Source organism: Helianthus annuus, chromosome 10 (assembly GCF_002127325.2).
Source record: "Helianthus annuus cultivar XRQ/B chromosome 10, HanXRQr2.0-SUNRISE, whole genome shotgun sequence".
NCBI classification, from domain to species: domain Eukaryota; kingdom Viridiplantae; phylum Streptophyta; class Magnoliopsida; order Asterales; family Asteraceae; genus Helianthus; species Helianthus annuus.
This window is the reverse complement of record NC_035442.2, coordinates 166,519,736-166,540,040: the sequence shown is the minus strand read 5'-3', so window position 1 is coordinate 166,540,040 and position 20,305 is coordinate 166,519,736. Positions and strand designations below refer to the sequence as shown.

Genomic DNA, 20,305 nt, shown 5'->3' with positions numbered 1-20,305 from the left:
TCAATTTATAGAATTTGAATGTAAGCTCTTTTATTGAATGAATTCTATTTTAGGATTGAGATCGGTAAACTTCTAGTTTATTCGAGCTGTGAGCAAGTTGATTACAAGTACCTCACGAGCAACTTAACGCATCCAAATACACTATTTCATTCTTCAAATCACAATGCCAACCAGTTTTTATAAACCCAAGAATAGATTTTATTTCATTATACACACACACACAAGTATACATATATAAATTCTTTTGGGTGTCTCTGCATAACAATTTACAAGCATGACTGTTCATCTCAGATCAATTATTCAACGGCTAGGATGGATTCTCCCTCCATCTCTACATATACATGAGTTAGAACTTAGAAGATTGTCAACCATGGTTAGTTGAGTTTACCACCATCAGTAACTTGAAGCAAACTCCTTTCAAGAAGATCAACAATATCTTGTTTTCCTCTGTAAAATTCAAGAATTCAACCAAAATTTAATGAAAATCACTTTTTTTTTATAAATAAATAATTAAATAAAACATTTTTAAAGACAATTTACCTAGGATAACAAGAAAATCTTGAAGAACCTTGATGCAGGCGAGGCCCTTCATCAAATCCTTCACATGTTATCTCCCCATTATCATCCATATAACAAACTATGCCTCTAGATTTGTCTTCAAAAACCTTTTCAATAAAAATATAATTTTTTTTTGTATTATATGAAGTTAGATCAAAGATGAAAGAAGAAGTGGGTAAAAATAGTAAATAAAAAGAAAAAGAAAGCATACCTTTTTTATCTTGATGGATGATCCGACCCGAATGAGAGATGAAGAAGATGTGTTTGGGGAGTCTTTATTTGCAAGCATTAATACTGGTTTGGATGTTTTCTTGATGGGATTATGGTTCGGATGGCTGAAGAAGGATGATGATGAAGTGATATTTGCAGACATTTTGATGTTGGAAGGAAGAGAGTGTTAAGGAGACAAAAGGAGTATGTGTTGGTGTTGTGCTATATATCATAGGAAAATAGTGTTATGTAAACTATTAAAAACAGAAGTTTCTAACTATTAAAATAATATTAATCTTAGTTTTACTTATACTTCATCATCATCATCATCATCATCATCATCATATTATTTTACTTAAAATAATACTTAGTTTTACTTAATCCCACCAACAACAAAGCTAAGGTAAGGTCCGAGAAGGATAAGATGTAGACAGTCTTACCTCTACCCCGTAGGAATAGAAAGACTGTTTCCAGTGAGACCCCCGGCTTGATAGTAGTTTTGCATCAAGCCTTGGACATAAGGCACATAACACTCAGCAATTGAGACAACTACTGATTAGTGCATGTATCCCCTTGTCTTTCGGCTATCAACGCCACCACATGATACATGATTAACCATCCCATCTTTTAACGTTATTTCCACGAAATTAGTAAAATAACGTTAAAATTAATGCACTTTCACTTTTGCCCCCCCCCCCCCCCCCCCGAGCGCCCACACATATATACATTATATGCGCATACCGCAAGCGGGGCGTACATGAACTTGGTGAAGAGAGTATAGTTTGATATAGGTTTTTTTTTTTTTTCTTTACAACAGGTTTCGGGTCGTTTTAACGGGATTTTTTGACTGAACCAGTAACTACATTCTTTTATGAGAGTATTTTCAACCGAACCATCCAAGGCAGGTTGGTCTTTGCAGGAGATACGTTTTTTGAGTATTTTCAACCGAATCATCCAAAGCGGTTTGGCCTTTGCAGGAGATAACTTTTTTCATGATTTTTGCTGCTACTTTCCATTTTTAAGTATTTTTTGTTCTCCTGAAGGAGATACGTTCATATAGGCAACGCTTGTATGCAGGAGAGAAGAAAGTGTTTTAAATTTGGTGAAGAATAACCAGAAAACGAATTATGTGAGTGAAGAAGGAGAAAGAGTTAGTTTAGAGGATTGTGAGTAGGACAAGAAAGAAAAATGACAAATTGATTTGGATAGCGCCATGTGGCACTCTAAAACCAGTACCTTAGACCAGTGGTTTGTTGTTTAACTAGCATGTGATAGTTAAATCAGTACGTGCTACCACGTAAGTAGTGAGACTAACAAACTCTTTATGGTTTAACTAATAATTAAATAAAAGAAAAAAAAAAGAAAGAAAACTGATGATTGGTGTAAGTCCACTCACCTCTTTGTACCTCAACCTTTGTTAAGGTCTTCACGAACCCACCTTTAGCGATCTTGTTCGACTCCCATAGAGCGTTTAAGGGTTAATGTGACTACGGGCACCAGACACTTATTGAAGCTTATTGGACAGCGTGTAGATATTAAAAACGATCAGATTATGATTTTTATGGTATAAAATACATTATACTATGTTAAAGTAGGTTTTCGAATTATTGGGTATGAAACATTATTAGTGATATATTAGGAATATTAGGTGGGGTATGGGTGGCTTATCTTCATACTGTTGATTGGACATTTTACTTTTAATAATAACCTTGATTTGTTTGTCATAAGTTCTAATGTTCTATCGAGTGGCTCTAAATTAATTCTCTTTTAATAGCATCTACTTGTCTTTTTTTAATCAATTAAACTCAGTCTCACAAATCAAGACTGTTACCATTATTAATTAATAGAATAAATTAAAACGTATAGAAAAAAGTGCCCGGATACTTATTATGGTTTACCCAGATTTCACATGTAGTCATTTTTAAAATTACAGCTATAGTCTCCAAGTTTTACAAATTCGTTCGCAGATAGTCACTAGCGTGGATGAAGGTTAGTTTGTCCAGTTAAGTGGGTGTGAAATGACTAAAATGCCCTTTCCCTCATCTCTCTCTATCTCCTTGTCTGCATACCTTCACACCTCAACACCACCATAACACCACCACCACCCCCACCCCCAAATCCAAACCTACTTCCCCAAATTTCTCCTAAAATATTCCCTCCACTTCTGTCATTTTATAGCGTAATTTCGCAGCTTCCACCTCTTTGATCTTTCAAAATAGGTATGCTTTCAATCTGTCTCCACTCTTTTGGCTCTTTTTTCGGTGAATTGTTAGACCAACGCCATGAAAATCGATTTGATTTTGTATGATTTGAATTGTTAGATCTTTATATTGCTCCTACTTGACGAAATTATGTTTGCAAATGATGCAACGAGGTTTGATCCTCAACGATGGTGTTTTACAGGAGTGTTTCACTGCTTTCTAAGCTAAGAAACCACCACAACCAAATCCCGTCCTAGAGAGAGAGAGAGAGAGAATGGACTGCAGTGTGTGTAACGGTGGTTTATCTTCATTTTATCTTTTTCGATTATGATTTGGTAGATCGATTTTGGGGTGGGGTTGAAAATGGTGGTTGGTGGATGGTGTTAATGGTGGAGACGGTGGTTGAAGGGGTGGAGTGGTGTTAATGGCGGAGATGGAGAATGGTGGATGTACGATGGAGGGTGGTGGTTGTAGTTGATGGTGGGTATAGTGAACAAGAGAGAAAAGATGGATTTTTAGGGTTTTTAATAGAAAGAGCATTTTTGTCATTTCACACCCACTTAACTGAGAAAATTAACCCTCATCCACACTAGGGACTATCCGAGAATGAATTTGCAAAACTTAAGGACTATAGTTGTAACTTAAAAAATGTAAGGGACTATAGATAAAAATGGAGCAAATCACAAAGATTATCCGGGCACTTTTCTCAAACCAATAAAAACAATATTACCTATCTTTATCATTCTGCACATAATCGGACATATTACCTATAATACCATTTATAACCTTTTTGTCTTTTTGTTTTAGAGTTAATTGCCAAAATCGTCCCTGAGGTTTGGGCACGTTTGCCATTTTCGTCCAAAATGAACTTTTTGTACCATTTTGCCCCTCACGTTTGTAACTTGTTGCCATTTTCATCCAAATGGCTAACCAAATTACTTTATACCGTCTGATGGAGTATTTTTGAAATTTCTCAATTATAAGGGAGTAACTTGTAAATTATCTTCTAGATATTATACATTAGTCTTTTAGAACAATCCTTCTTCATAAAACCCATTTACGGGACATAAAAAACCCTAAATCTTCCCCCTTTCCATTTTTCTTCAATTGGAAACTGCATCTTCCAAATTAGGGACCTTTTTCTCTTCAATTTCACTTTAATCTGTTTACTTCTTGTTTTAATGCACTTAATTTTGATCTTGTATTATGTGCTGCAAATTTTGTAGCTTATGATCGATTTTAGGGTTTTTTTTTTGGTAATTTTGTTCAATTTTTAAGTTGAATTGACTGTTAAGTAGTTGAATTACAGGTTTATCGGTTACAGTTTCATATATTTCTGTTTGAGTTTGATTTGGAGATGATTTGAGTTGGATTTTGTTAGTTAGGGTTTTCATATAATCAAATCGGAAAGCGGGTATGTCGTTTGGGGGTTTTCGACGATCGGTTATGAGTATCGGGAATGATCGGAGCATTAATAAAGTGCATTCAATGGATGTTAATGTTGATCCGAGTTCAGAAATGCATTGTGAACTCGGGTCGTTTGAACACCAGGTTTTCAGGCGGTTTCGTGCGCTTTCGGGTTCGTCTGCTGATGAAGTTTTGTCTCTGAATTGGGTTTTTAAGTTGTTGGATGCTTTTATCGCGTGTCAAGAGGATTTTAAGGTTGTCATGTTGGAAAATGGGGCAGATCTTTCGAACCCGCCGTTGGATAGGTTTGTGACGTTTTCTGATATGATTGTTAAGGCGCTTGATATTTGTAATGCTGTTCGTGATGGGGTGGAAAAGATTCGAGCTTGGTGTAAGCATTTGGAGATTGTTGAAACTGATTTTGATTCAAAATCGAGAAATGTAATCGGTGAAGGGCAGTTTAGGAGGGCGAAGAAAAGCTTGACCGATTTAGCTATGCTAATGCTTGATGATAATAAAGAATCGTCATGTGTTTTTGCGTATGGTAACCGACCTTTCAGGTACCCCGTACCCGAATAAACGAAAAGACAATCAACAAAGGCAAGGCACTCGAGGTCTCTTTCGTGGAGTGTACCCAACTCATGGTCAGCAAGCAAGCAACTTCAGTTGATAGCTAACGGGTTGATCCCGCCTAGAGCACAACCATGTCTTGATTCATGAAGAACAAGATGAAGAAGAAATGGGGAAGATTTAGGGTTTTTTATGTCTCTGTAATGGGTTTTATGAAGAAGGATTGTTTTAAAAGACTGATATATAATATCTAGAAGATAATTTACAAGTTACCACCCTATAATTGAGAAATTTCAAAAATACCTCATTAGACGGTATAAAGTAACTTGGTTAGCCATTTGGATGAAAATGGAAACAAGTTACAAACGTGAGGGGCAAAATGGTACGAAAAGTTCATTTTGGACGAAAATGGCAAACGTGCCCAAACCTCAGGGACGATTTTGGCAATTAACTCTTTGTTTTATTATATCACCCTTGTAGTGTTATATCACCCTGTGTTAAGTTTTGTGTACTCAGTTAACAAAAGGACTCATGTTATTCAACATATTGACAACAACATACTAACGGATTTAAAAGCTAATGCATTTTCTAATAATCATTAGATGTGCCGTGTCATTGCAGCGATGATAGCGTGTCCGTACAAGAAAACTTATAAGATTTATGGTGTTATCTAAAGGACCGTGCCATAATCTAGAACAATTGTCCGATAAACCAAGTAATGTGACGGCAGGGGCGGACCTAGCATATAAGAAGAGGCAACCTCCGCTACAGCTTAGCGTTCCGGCGTTAGTGTAAAATTAGTGTAAATTTTGGAAAAATTTGACGTTTTTACGATTTCGTTACGACTTTTTTATAAAACGTTACGGCTTGGCGGATTTTCTAGATCCGCCACTGTATGACGGGATACTAGCTACTCATCACTATAGCAAAGATGTTAATTGATTAACATCACCAAAGAGTGTTAAACTCATTAACCTAAAATACCGCAATCTAAGGATAGCATAAGCGTTCAATTTTCTCACATTTAATACAAAACGAGTTTCTTCTCCCAAACTAATGTTAATGGAAAAAAATATTTACCAAATGGAAATTATTTACCAAAATGGTGTTTTTCATTAATTTTGTATTTACTTCTAATTGTCTAATCAAGATATTCTTTTTTATTTCATTTAATCAATTCATATGTATTTTTATTCCTTTGTGTTTCTTCTTATCCGATTGATTTAATATGTATTTTTTTATTCTTTTATTATACCTTTTGATAGAGACCGATTCGAGAGATGGTCAATCTCCTGATAGATTTAACCTTTTGTAGTAGGCAAATACTCCCAAAAAATAAGATGTGATAGATAATTTGTTCCAATTTTCTGCTTAAAACTCTTCAAATGAAATTACATCAACTTAAATATGCAATGGTAACAACTACTCACTATAGAATTATGCAAAAACGAAACAATAAAGATGTAAACATTAATGCTACGTGCAAAATGGAAACATGGTTGCATGAGAATGTAGACATGAGCTACGTGGATGTTAAAAACGTATCACCTTTTTATGTTTTTATTCAATCAATTTCTATACTTTACTTCTTTAGTCTATCAACCCATTATACGTATTTTTTACCAACTCATTGTAATCTTTTTCATCTTTTTTTCAATCAACCCATTTTGAATACGAACTATCAGAATCATCCCAGATAAAATTAAACACTAAAATAAGAAGCGTACAAAAGCTAATCAAACATTAATACTTGACAAGCTACCAAACTTGACATCAAATACAAACAAAAATAAAAATGTTAAATAAAGAATCATCACGGATGATAGTATCAAATACAAACTTAAAGAAAAACGTATCAGAAATTCGACCCTCAACCAAAGTCTTTTTCCCTTTTCACGTCACAAACAGAGTAAACTTTAAAACTGTGAAATGTTCGATCTTTGCTATGTCATATTGAAAATTATGAAATCACAAACAATGTCAACATTACAACTTTGAAATCTCACGACCTCTCTGTTCTATCTTAAAACTAATAAAATAACAAACAAAGTTGAACAATGAAACTTTAAAATCCTTTTTTCCATATTAAAAGAAAATTAAAACTTCTCAAATCCTCAGTCTTTCTATTCAATTTATTGGCTGGGTCGATCGTTTCCATCGATAATTTTAATATTATGAAATACTTGTTCGATTAATCAGCTTCAATCAAAGGTTGGGGAGAAGGTTAAAAAAAAAAACGTTCTTTTTGTTAATATATAAAAAGTAAATACAAAATTAACTAAAAGAACACCATTTAATAAATAATTTTCAATAAATACCATTTTGGTAAATACTTTATTCAATAACACTACTTTTAGAAAAAAAATTCAGTTTCTCCGTTTCCCCGCTGAAAGTTTTTTATAACTTACTTGAATTTTAGAGCTTCATCAGGTGTTCAAACTAGGGGTGTTAATTGTGTCAAATTTACTTGGCAGGTTGAAAAAAAATGAACCTGAAGCGTGAGAACCACCTTTAGTTGTTTTTCATTAATTTTGTATTTACTTCTAATTATCTAATCGTCATGAGAACCATCTTAAGTTATGAGAACCGTGAGAGGCCATCCAAAAGGTTTTTTCAAAAATTTTTTTCTCAAAAATCATAAAAAATCACTTGTTTCAGCAATAAATAAATAAATAAATAAATAATGCCGCATACACACATTTACATGAGGCGTAAAAAATATTTTTCTTCGTACAAAAATTACACCAGCGCATAAAAACTTGCATCAGTCAAAACTACCAACTCGACAATTTTTTTTTTTTTTACTTTTTTTACAGATGTGTTTATAATATTTTCATCTACGTTTGTGCAAAAAAAATGTCACACCCCGATATTTCCACGTATTACCGGTGGGCCCGGTGGGGAGTATCGTGACGTAGTTGATATCATCATAGTCAAATAATCACAGTTTAATGCACAACGGAAGTCTAAAATAATAATACAAACCGACTTGAAAGTATAATAAAATATTACACAACGGTTGTAAGTGGATCCACAGGCGGATCTAAAACAGAAGAAAATATTGTTCAACAGACTTTAAGTATTCAAGGCTTGCAAGACTCTTTATTTAATACTCAGGAGTTACCAGCCCATTACGTGTAGTACCTGCACTTAACCTTTTTGAAAAATATGTCAGTTTACACTGGTAAATACAATTAACTGACTATTTTGAATAGTATTTATAAAATTGGTTTTGATGCACAAGGCATAAAATCTTTTATAACTTTGGACAGTTATATAAAATAATCTTGTATACAGATTTATATGTTTGTCGTACGTTCAGGACCGGAATAGAAGAGCCGGTACAAGATTAATAGACACACCACAAGTATAGGCCCACAAGAAGTTTCCTCACGAGTGAGATACCGTTTATACATACGCAACTGTCAGGTGTATGCCTACACACCGTGCTTAAGCCGTGGCCATTTCAAATGAATGAGCCGAGGTTATCCAATACACGGTCATATTAACCCCCAAAGGCTTTATCAAACAAAACAGATTAAAACGGGTTATCTCAATGAAACCACTAATCGATTAAATATTCAATACCCGACCAAACTGTAATAATTTACCGTATCCCAAGCCCGTATAAGGGAAAATAAGTTAAAAGTATTTACCTGAACTAAAATGTAATTTATTCTCAGCCGTATATTCTAATAAGCAAGTGCGAGTAGCTTTTACTGGGCTCCTAATCTGGAACGAAGGTTTTTAATAACCTATTAGATTCCTAACGGGTCTTATTTAAGTTATAACTTAGACCGGTTAGTTTTTAAGAAAGGTTTACGGTTCAAAACGCAAGATTAAGCGAAGAACGGATTGGAATGTGATTTTGTGACAACCCTCAAAATTACATACTAGTCTTATGCAGAAAATTGACTAAATGGTCCTGTATGCTTTCCTAAGTGTTGAGAATTAAAAGTGTTACAAAAAGATATATATAGGACACTATATGGAATAACTTAGCACTTTAACGGAACGGTATCTAACCGAACAACCGGACATTACCTGGAACACTAAAATATTGCAAGAAACATTGTTTTTATTTTTCTAAGCTAGTTATGGTTCCCGAACACTTAAACATATTATATAAAGCATCCTACATTAAACACTAGACTTTTACCTATAACCTTCCACTAACTAAGCTATTTACCAAATAATTTTCAATTTACCCCCCCCCATGTTTACCTACGGCCCAAAGGGGCCCCACAACACAAGATCACTTCAAATCTTCCATAATCTCATCCATAATCTTCTTGGGATATGTTGTGATCTTGCTAGTACTTGAAGGAACACATTGCCTAATGGATATTAGATCAAATGGAGTTATAAGTACACTAGTTTTCATCATTCATCTTCATCACCCAACTTCTTCTTCTTCCCCTTACAAGCTTCGGTCGAAACACCCCCATACACCATCCCCATTTTCGATTTCTATCATCCATTTCAAGGTTACTACAAGGTGCACAAAGGTGAATAACGAAGTGTGGAACTCACGGATCATCAAGGACCTCTCTTGTGTGCTTTTATCCACTCATTTTTCCCCATTGATCTTCCCTAGCTTTAAGCTAGTTGTAAGCTTCTTTGATCTTTATTTACTTCATGATTTTAGTGGTTAATAGATATATTATGATGAAACATATGAACACTAAAAGACTTGAATCTTGAATCATGAAACATAAGCTTAAAGAAGATGAAACATGATGAAATAATGTTAGTATGAAGTTGTTTTGATTATGTTGTTGATTACTTGATGATTGCTTGTTAATATTGATGTTGATCATAACATAAAACTTGCTAGATTATGTGCTTACATGAAATAATCATCTTCTAGTTTAAACATGAACTTGAAAGAAAGATGATTTTCTTGCAAAATAATAAACCTAGTGAACTAGTAAACTTGTAAACCCAAGACTTGTGAATGATTTTCCTAAATAAACCAAGTTTAAAAGACGGTTTTCGAAAGATCATGATCCTTACACTATTTTGGAAATAAAGTAAGTATATGGATACTAGTGACACATGAAAATGTTGAAAATAAATATTTTTGTAAAATATGTTCACAAGTTGTGAACATCTAAAAATCCCGAGAATGAGATTTTAAATAAAGTAGACACACTTTGGAGGGTAACTAAACCCACTAAATGCCATACCAAGTTACTACGCGTTTTTATGAGACATCAAGTTCATGTTGGCTTGTAAATGGAATAGTTTGCTCTTGGTAGATTGTTGTTGATTGTTGAATAATTTTCGGAAAAGAAAATGATATGCTATTAGCATGGTCGCCTCCATTTACAAGGGAGACTCTGGCGAAATTTTCTAAAAATTCCAACACATAGAAAATATTTTCTAACAAGTGTTACAATTGTATTTTTAACTATGATCTTTCCACAAAAGTCAGAGTGTGACATTAGAATTGTGTGTGGTATGTGATAGAAGTAATGAGTAGATAAACCGTACGTAGGATACGTGTTATGCATGCACGAGAAACTGATTGTTATCTGTATCTTATTAGGACGTGCTTGATTTCTGATTATTAGAGGAACTAATCTAACCGAGCAAACCAAGGTGAGTTCACACACTTACTAAGGCATGGGATTCCCGGTGGTTGGGAATGGGTTAAAGAATTAAAACGGAACCTACATATCCTCCTTGGGTAGGATATGTACCGCCATCCTCCATGGGTAGGATGCCAATATTAATCCTGCGTATTCTCTTTGGGTAGAATACGTACATTCGTCCTCCTTGGGTAGGACAACAACCTTAAAACTTACTAGACAAAACTCTATCATTAAGTCCCTCATTTTATATCGACTTAATCGCTGAGGCCAATGGCGAGCGGGTCATTAGTTAATAGCGCTATTAGGTTTAACAAACCTCACACCGTGCCAGTCGGACGGGCGTGTACTAATGTACTATGGCAAACTATCAATGATGATAGACATTGACGTAGGGCACAACTTACTTTCGTTAGTAGTCGATATGGTAACGGTCTAGTGGTTCACATGGGGAAGCCCCCACTGATTATGGATATGGTTTGGGTAATAAAGAAGGAACTGGTTAATCTTATTTTCAACTATGGGGTAACCCCCACGGCAAGTAAGCCAGCAAAAGACAAACCATGTTTTCAGAAACAACTTAAAATTAAACAACCAACTGTGAACTCACTCAACTTTGTTGTTGACTCGTTGTTACATGCCTTACAGGTCGTTAGATGCTTTTGGAGCTTGCACGAGGAGGAGGTCGTTGTGGGATATAGAGTGTTATGTTCTGTGCTTAACATTTGAACTTTATGAACTTATTGAACTTATGTTTTGTTTTTACGTTTTATGCTTCCGCTGTTAACTTAAAGTTGGTTACTTTCTTTTTGTCACCAATTGTATTGTGGTTGGTTTTATTTACTTAATTATGTTGTTCAATATGATTGGTGGCTCGATCCTGGTCATGTCACGCCACCATGCGGTGATACTCCGCTTGTGGATTTTGGGGGTGTGACAGATTGGTATCAGAGCCATTGGTTATAGTGAACTTGGTTTTAAAAAGGGGAAAAGCTTTTTAATAAAACCAGACTATACCCTGTACAGTGCTCAACGATCCACAACGACGCTTCGCTCCACGTGCAAGACTCGACACAATAGGTGGTACGATTTATGTTTATATTGTCTGTTTGATAGTTCACATAGTGCATTAGTTAACGTGATAACTGCTATTTGAACCGTGTGTGCTTACTCTCTTTTGTCGTCCCACGCTTACGCACTTTCGCGACACTTTCCTCACTCATATTTACTTCGTTGTGAAGACCATGAACGGACGCGGAGGACGTGGTGGTATCAACCTAACCCAAGCCCAGTTGACGGCTTTGATCAATGAACGAGTTGCTGAGGCACTCGCAGCAGCTCCAGCAGGAGGTCAACCTGCACAGCCTCCTGTGTGCACGTTCAAAACATTCATGGATTGCCGACCTAGTACTTTCAGCGGCACAGAAGGAGCTGTAGGCCTTCTTCACTGGTTCGAGAAGATTGAGTCTGTTTTTTAGATGTGTGAATGCCCTGAAGATCGTAGGGTGAAATTTGCTACTGGAACACTCGAAGGTGCTGCGTAAACCTGGTGGAAAGCACAGGTTCAACTACTAGGGCTGGCGGTTGCTAATGCCACCCCATGGAACGACTTCAAAGAACTGATCAAAGAAGAGTACTGTAGTCGTGACGACATCCACAAGCTAGAGGTGGAATTTTTCAATCTGAAGATGACGGGGTCTGAAATCGAGGCATACACAAAGAGGTCGAATGAATTAGCTATCTTGTGTCCTATTATGGTGGATCCTCCTATCAAGCGTATCGAGCTGTACCTTAAGGGTTTGGTGCCAGAAATTCAAAGCCACGTGACCTCAGCTAATCTTGGCACCATTCAGCAAATCATCCGGTTGGCTCATCGTCTCACTGATCAGGCAGTTGAGCAGAACAGGTTGCCCAAGCGCATTAGCGCTACTACTACTTCTGATACTCCCAGTGATAACAAGCGCAAGTGGGATGGAAATTCGGGCAAGGGTTCTACTTCAGTTCAGTCTCAGCCCCAGTAGCAGAAGACAGATGAGTACAGGAGCCCCAGTTAGCAGTCTTCTGGGAATCAAGGTCAGGGTGGATACAAGGGAAATCACCCTAAGTGCAATCGATGTAATTGGCACCACAGCGGGCCGTGCAACAAGGGTTGTTGTCAGAGATGTAACAAGCTGGGTCATGAAGCCAAGGATTGCAGGAGCTCACGTCCTGCGAATCAGAATCGTCAACAGCAGCCACAAGCTCCATAGAATCAGCAGCAGCAACAGCAGGGTAACAAGGGATGCTATCAGTGTGGTGCTGAAGGTCACTTCAAGAGAAACTGCCCCCAGTTGAACCAGAAACAGAACAACAACAACAATCAGGGGAACGGAAACAATAATGGAGGAAACAACGATGGCAATGGTGCCAGGGGACGTGCGTTCGTGATTGGGCAGGGTGATGCAAGGAACGATCCCAACGTTGTGATGGGTAAGTTTCTTCTGGACGACTTCTTTGTTACTGTTTTATTCGATTCGGGTGCCGATACTAGTTATGTGTCCTTAAAAGTTAGTCAAATGCTTAAGCGCACCTCGACACTTTTGACCACCAAACACACGGTAGAACTAGCAAACGGTAAAAGTCTTGAGGCCACACACATAGTTAAGGGCTCTAACCTCGTCTTAGCTGGTCAGACCTTCTCTATCGATCTTATTCCTATCGTACTTGGTAGTTTCGACGTTGTTATTGGGATGGATTGGCTATCTTAACATCAAGCGGAGATTATTTGCAAGGAGAAAATCGTCCGTATTCCTCGTTCTGGTGAAGAACCTCTCATGATTCATGGCGACAAGAGTGGTGCTGTTGTGGGCATCATCTCTTTCCTTAAGGCCCAAAAGTGTTTGCGAAAGGGCCGCACTGCTATTCTAGCCCTCGTTTCTAATACATCCTCGGAAGAAAGGAAGATAGAAGACATACCTATTGTATGTGATTTTCCTGAGGTATTTCCTGAGGATTTACCTGGTCTTCCGCCTCATCGTGAAGTTGAATTTCAAATCGAACTCACTCTTGGAGCAGCGCCCATAACTCGAGCACCTTATCGTCTAGCTCCATCGAAACTTGAAGAACTGTCCACGAAACTACAAGAACTCTTGGAAAAGGGTTTCATACGTCCTAGCTCTTCGCCTTGGGGAGCTCCAGTGCTATTCGTGAAGAAGAAAGACGGTACCTTCAGAATGTGTATCGACTACCGCGAACTCAACAAGGTGACCGTGAAGAATCGTTATCCTCTTCCACGCATTGATGACTTATTCGACCAGTTGCAAGGGTCGAGTTTCTACTCAAAAATTGACCTGAGGTCAGGCTACCATCAACTGAGAGTACGAGACGAGGATATCTCTAAAACAACATTTAGGACTCGTTATGGGCATTACGAGTTTCTGGTTATGCCTTTCGGATTGACGAATGCACCTGCGGTCTTCATGGATCTCATGAACCGAGTGTGCAAACCTTACCTGGATAAATTTGTCATCGTTTCCATCGACGATATCCTGATCTATTCGAAGAGTCAGGAAGAACACGAGCAACATCTGAGGCTTATTTTGGAACTCCTTCGAACAGAGCAGTTGTATGCCAAGTTTTCGAAATGTGACTTCTGGCTTCGCGAAGTCCACTTTCTAGGCCATGTGGTAAACAAGGATGGGATTCATGTTGATCCATCCAAGGTTGAATCGATCAAGAACTGGCCTGCACCCCGTACACCAACAGAAATCCGCCAATTCTTGGGTTTGGCAGGATATTACAGAAGGTTTATCAAGGATTTCTCAAAGATTGTGCAACCTCTCACTTCACTGACTCAGAAGGGTGTCACGTATCGTTGGGGTGATGTACAAGAGTCCGCATTTCAGTACTTAAAAGACAGACTTTGTAGCGCGCCTATCCTCTCATTGCCTGAAGGCACAGATGATTTTGTGGTTTACTGCGACACTTCCATCCAAGGACTTGGTTGCGTGTTGATGCAACGTGATAAGGTCATTGCCTACGCATCATGCCAACTTAAAGTTCACGAAAGGAACTACACTACGCACGACTTGAAATTGGGAGCAGTTGTTTTCGCACTTAAGATATGGAGACATTACCTGTACGGTACCAAGTGCACCATTTACACCGATCACAGGAGTCTCGAGCATATCTTCAAGCAAAAGGAGTTAAACATGCGACAACATTGATGGGTCGAGCTCTTGAATGATTACGAATGTGCGATCAAGTACGATCCGGGCAAAGCCAATGTTGTGGCCGACGCCCTCAGTCGAAAGGATACTACACCTAAACGTGTGCGAGCGTTATAACTTACCATCCAATATAGTCTTCCTACCCAGATACGAGATGCTCAGGTTGAAGCATTAAAAGCAGAAAACATCAGGGCTGAGTCCTTACGAGGATCGAGGAAACGGCTAGAACAAAAGGAAGACGGTGCTTATTATGTAACAGGGCGCATCTGGGTCCCACTTTACGGAAACTTACGCGAGCTTGTGATGGATGAAGCGCACAAGTCTTGTTACTCAGTACATCCTGGTTCGTATAAGATGTACCATGACCTAAAGACTACATACTGGTGGCCTGGTATGAAAGCCAACATAGCAACCTACGTCAGTAAATGCTTGACTTGTGCTAGGGTCAAGGTCGAATACCAGAAACCATCAGGCCCACTTCAACAACCAGAGATACCTAAATGGAAATGGGAGCAAATTTCCATGGATTTCGTTACTGGTCTGCCTAGATCTCAACGCGGAAATGATACCATTTGGGTGATCGTGGATCGACTGACCAAGTCTGCACATTTTCTGGCTATCAAGGAAACAGATAAGTTTTCTACCCTAGCAGACGTCTACCTAAAGGAAGTAGTATCAAGGTACGGAGTGCCAACCTCCATCATTTCTGATCGTGACTCACGTTTTACATCTGAATTGTGGCAAGCTATGCACAAGTCCTTTGGTTCTCGATTAGACATGAGCACGGCATATCATCCACAGACGGATGGGCAATCTGAACGCACCATCCAAACCCTTGAAGACATGCTTAGGGCATGTGTAATCGACTTTGGTAATGGCTGGGAAAAACGCCTCCCATTAGTGGAGTTTTCGTATAACAACAGTTACCACACCAGTATCCAGGCCGCTCCGTTCGAGGCATTGTACGGACAGAAGTGCCGATCACCTCTTTGTTGGGCAGAGGTTGGCGACAGTCAAATCACAGGCCCAGAACTTGTAGTAGATACAATCGAGAGGATTGCTCAGATACGACAACGATAAGCGAAGGAAACCACTCGAGTTCCAGGTTGGGGATCGAGTGCTACTTAAAGTCTCACCTTGAAAAGGTGTAGTTCATTTTGGCAAATGAGGAAAACTCAACCCGCGATATGTTGGACCCTTCGAAATCATTGAGAAGATTGGCAAGGTGGCCTACAAGCTGAATTTACCGGCAGAACTCAGCGGAGTTCACAATGTTTTCCATGTGTCGAATCTGAAGAAGTGTCTATCAGATGAGACCCTCATAGTTCCTCTTAAGGAGCTCACTATCGACGATCAGCTGCGATTCGTCAAGGAACCAGTAGAGATTACTGATCAAGATGTAAAAGTTCTCAAGCGTACCAGAATACCTCTTGTTCGAGTTCGTTGGAATTCCCGTCATGGCCCAAAGTATACCTGGGAACAAGAAGACCAGATGAAACTCAAGTATCCCCAGTTGTTTAAGAAAAGTGCAACCACTACTGAGGCTGAAGCTAATGCAGAATTTCGGGACGAAATTTCAAACCAACGGGGGGATGATGTGACACCCCAGGAAAACCAGGAAAACCACGCAACTTAACTAGCTTCCTCAGTAAACATGTGCTAAATTTCGGGACGGAATTCTCTTAACAGGGGGAGAATGTGACAACCCTCAAATTTACATACTAGTCTTTTGCAGAAAATTGACTAAATGGCCCTGTATGCTTTCCTAAGTGTTGGGAATTAAAAGTGTTACAAAAAGATATATATAGGACACTATATGGAATAACTTAGCACTTTAACGGAACGGTATCTAACCGAACAACCGGACATTACCCGGAACACTAAAATATTGCAAGAAACATTGTTTTTATTTTTCTGAGCTAGTTATGGTTTCCGAACACTTAAACATATTATATAAAGCATCCTACATTAAACACTAGACTTTTACCTATAACCTTCCACTAACTAATCTATTTACCAAATAATTTTCAATTTACCCCCCCCCCATGTTTACCTACGGCCCAAAGGGGCCCCACAACACAAGATCACTTCAAATCTTCCATAATCTCATCCATAATCTTCTTGGGATATGTTGTGATCTTGCTAGTACTTGAAGGAACACATTGCCTAATGGATATTAAATCAAATGGAGTTATAAGTACACTAGTTTTCATCATTCATATTCATCACCCAACTTCTTCTTCTTCTTCTTCCCCTTACAAGCTTCGGCCAAAACACCCCCTATACACCATCCCCATTTTCGATTTCCATCAACCATTCCAAGGTTACTACAAGGTGCACAAAGGTGAATAACGAAGTGTGGAACTCACGGATCATCAAGGACCTCTCTTGTGTGCTTTTATCCACTCGTTTTTCCCCATTGATCTTCCCTAGCTTTAAGCTAGTTGTAAGCTTCTTTGATCCATATTTACTTCATGTTTTTAGTGGTTAATAGATATATTATGATGAAACATATGAACACTAAAAGACTTGAATCTTGAATCTTGAATCATGAAACATAAGCTTAAAGAAGATGAAACATGATGAAATAATGTTAGTATGAAGTTGTTTTGATTATGTTGTTGATTACTTGATGATTGCTTGTTAATATTGATGTTGATCATAACATAAAACTTGCTAGATTATGATTAAAAACATGGTTTAGCAAGTTAGGAGGTGATTATGTGCTTACATGAAATAATCATCTTCTAGTCTAAACATGAACTTGAAAGAAAGATGATTTTCTTGCAAAATAATAAACCTAGTGAACTAGTAAACTTGTAAACCCAAGACTTGTGAATGATTTTCCTAAATAAACCAAGTTTAAAAGACGGTTTTCGAAAGATCATGATCCTTACACTATTTTGGAAATAAAGTAAGTATATGGATACTAGTGATACATGAAAATGTTGAAAATAAATATTTTTGTAAAATATGTTCACAAGTTGTGAACATCTAAAGATCCCTAGAATGAGATTTTAAATAAAGTAGACACACTTTGGAGGGTAACTAAACCCACTAAACGCCATACCAAGTTACTACGCGTTTTTATGAGACATCAAGTTCATGTTGGCTTGTAAATGGAATAGTTTGCTCTTGGTAGATTGTTTTTGATTGTTGAATAATGTTCGGAAAAGAAAATGATATGCTATTAGCATGGTCGCCTGCATTTACAAAGGAGAATCTGGCGAAATTTTCTAAAAACTCCAACACATAGAAAATATTTTCTAACAAGTATTACAAGTGTGTTTTTAACTATGATCTTTCCACAAAAGTCAGAGTGTGACATTAGAATTGTGTGTGGTATGTGATAGAAGTAATGAGTAGATAAACCGTACGTAGGATACGTGTTATGCATGCACGAGAAACTGATTGTTATCTGTATCTTATTAGGACGTGCTTGATTTCTGATTATTAGAGTAACTAATCTAACCGAGCAGACCAAGGTGAGTTCACACACTTTCTAAGGCATGGGATTCCCAGTGGTTGGGAATGGGTTAAAGTATTAAAACGGAACCTACATATCCTCCTTGGGTAGGATATGTACCGCCATCCTCCATGGGTAGGATGCCAATATTAATCCTGCGTATTCTCTTTGGGTAGAATACGTACGTTCGTCCTCCTTGGGTAGGACAACAACCTTAAAACTTACTAGACAAAACTCTATCATTAAGTCCCTCATTTTATATCGACTTAATCGCTGAGGCCAATGGCGAGCGGGTCATTAGTTAATAGCGCTATTAGGTTTAACAAACCTCACACCGTGCCAGTCGGACGGGCGTGTACTAATGGACTATGGCAAACTATCAATGATGATAGACATTGACGTAGGGCACAACTTACTTTCGTTAGTAGTCGATATGGTAACGGTCTAGTGGTTCACATGGGGAAGCCCCCACTGATTATGGATATGGTTTGGGTAATAAAGAAGGAACTGGTTAATCTTATTTTCAACTATGGGGTAACCCCCACGGCAAGTAAGCCAGCAAAAGACAAACCATGTTTTCGGAAACAACTTAAAACTAAACAACCAACTGTGAACTCACTCAACTTTGTTGTTGACTCATTGTTACATGCCTTACAGGTCGTTAGATGCTTATGGAGCTTGCACGAGGAGGAGGTCGTTGTGGGATATGGACTGTTATGTTCCGTGCTTAACATTTTAACTTTATGAACTTATTGAACTTATGTTTTGGTTTTACGTTTTATGCTTCCGCTGTTAACTTAAATTTGTTTACTTTCTTCTGGTCACTAATTGTATTGTGGTTGGTTTTATTTACTTAATTACGTTGTTCAATATGATTGGTGGCTCGATCCTGGTCATGTCACGCCACCATGCGGTGATACTCCGCTTGTGGATTTTGGGGGTGTGACAGATTTAGACCCAACAAGTACGAAGACTCGTATAAAATGGGTAAACTAAATACATTATGGATTTTGAAGTAAAAATGATAAGGTTTGACCCGTTTCGATTAATTTATGCAAACTAGTTACATAAACTGTATCGAACGCATATATGCATAACGGGTAACTGAATGAGTCAGGTACAAGTTCCACAAGTTAATATGCTTTAAATATGATATGATATCAGTAGAACATCTTCCATTATGCCCAAAATGAAATTAAAACCAATTTAAGCCCCGTAAGGGTATTTTGGTCATTTTAAAGTTTATAAAAGAGGTTAAATAGAAAACTGAGGTTCTGGTCTAAATTATATAGTAAAAATATTAATTTTATCAAGTTACATCAGTAAGATATCATACATATGTGAGGTTTATCATTTATGGCCAAACTATGCACCGTAGGGGCATTTTGGTTATTTCACATATGCTTTTAGGGTCAAATTTGGAAATCTGAGTTAAAGACTTATACTTACTGTTAAAGTATAAAAATTTATTTTTAAAATCACTAGTTAACAAGTCTTAGGTGCTAAATATGGTTTTAACCCATACTATGCGCCTAATTCGCATAAAAGTCGATATTTGACGATAATTGATATATTTAAGGAAATCTGAGATTTTGATCAGTCTTAACTGCTTAAAATATTTGTTTAATATATAAAATCAGTAGGAAAAGGTTTGGAATCAAAATGACATGTAAACTCATTTTATTAACGGAAAGGGCATTATCGTCAATTACCGAATTTATGCTAGAACTCTATGCTATGGTCAGTATAAAATTTGACAAAAATTTCCAAAAATCCCTAAATATTATATCTTAACAGTGCGTAGGAAGTTTGGTGCCAAAAATTGGGTTTAATTATGATTTATGCTGAAAATGCCATTTAATTAACAAAAAGCTTTTGTTTTACGATATCTTGTATAACTTTCATTTGAGACCAGAAACGTATGTCAAATTTTTATGACACACTTATAAATCAGTAATAAAGATTTTTGTCCTCTCACATTTTCAAAGATCTCGTTTTTATAACATAAGGGCAAAATGGTCAACGTTTAAGCATTTAATAGAAACATGTAAATGATTCGGATTTCTATGGGACCATGTTGTATAACCTCAG

The 20,305-nt window shown here is 37.5% G+C and overlaps 2 protein-coding genes across 2 annotated transcripts; one reads left to right on the top strand and one right to left on the bottom strand.

Annotated features, from left to right (window-relative positions):
- Positions 1-174: 174 nt before the first annotated feature.
- Positions 175-995, bottom strand: LOC110886442. Its single transcript, XM_022134233.2, has 3 exons — positions 770-995; positions 541-665; positions 175-447 (listed from the first exon to the last, which is right to left on the bottom strand). Exons 1-3 carry the CDS (start codon positions 929-931, stop codon positions 375-377), a joined length of 360 nt encoding a protein of 119 aa, XP_021989925.1. The 5' UTR covers positions 932-995; the 3' UTR covers positions 175-374.
- Positions 996-4,385: 3,390 nt separating this feature from the next.
- LOC110883234 lies at positions 4,386-4,955 on the top strand. The gene has a single exon (XM_022131043.1). The coding sequence runs from the start codon at positions 4,386-4,388 to the stop codon at positions 4,953-4,955; it is 570 nt and encodes a 189-aa protein (XP_021986735.1).
- The last annotated feature ends 15,350 nt before the right edge of the window (positions 4,956-20,305 follow it).

Bases quoted from the DNA above. Each gene is read 5' to 3' on its own strand.
- LOC110886442 (XM_022134233.2), bottom strand. From the start codon at position 931: ATGTCTGCAAATATCACTTCATCATCATCCTTCTTCAGCCATCCGAAC. The intron at 666-769 runs GTATGCTTTCTT...TTTATTGAAAAG, and splicing joins CATCCATCAAGATAAAAAAG to GTTTTTGAAGACAAATCTAG. The intron at 448-540 runs GTAAATTGTCTT...TGAATTTTACAG, and splicing joins AGATTTTCTTGTTATCCTAG to AGGAAAACAAGATATTGTTG.
- LOC110883234 (XM_022131043.1), top strand. From the start codon at position 4,386: ATGTCGTTTGGGGGTTTTCGACGATCGGTTATGAGTATCGGGAATGAT.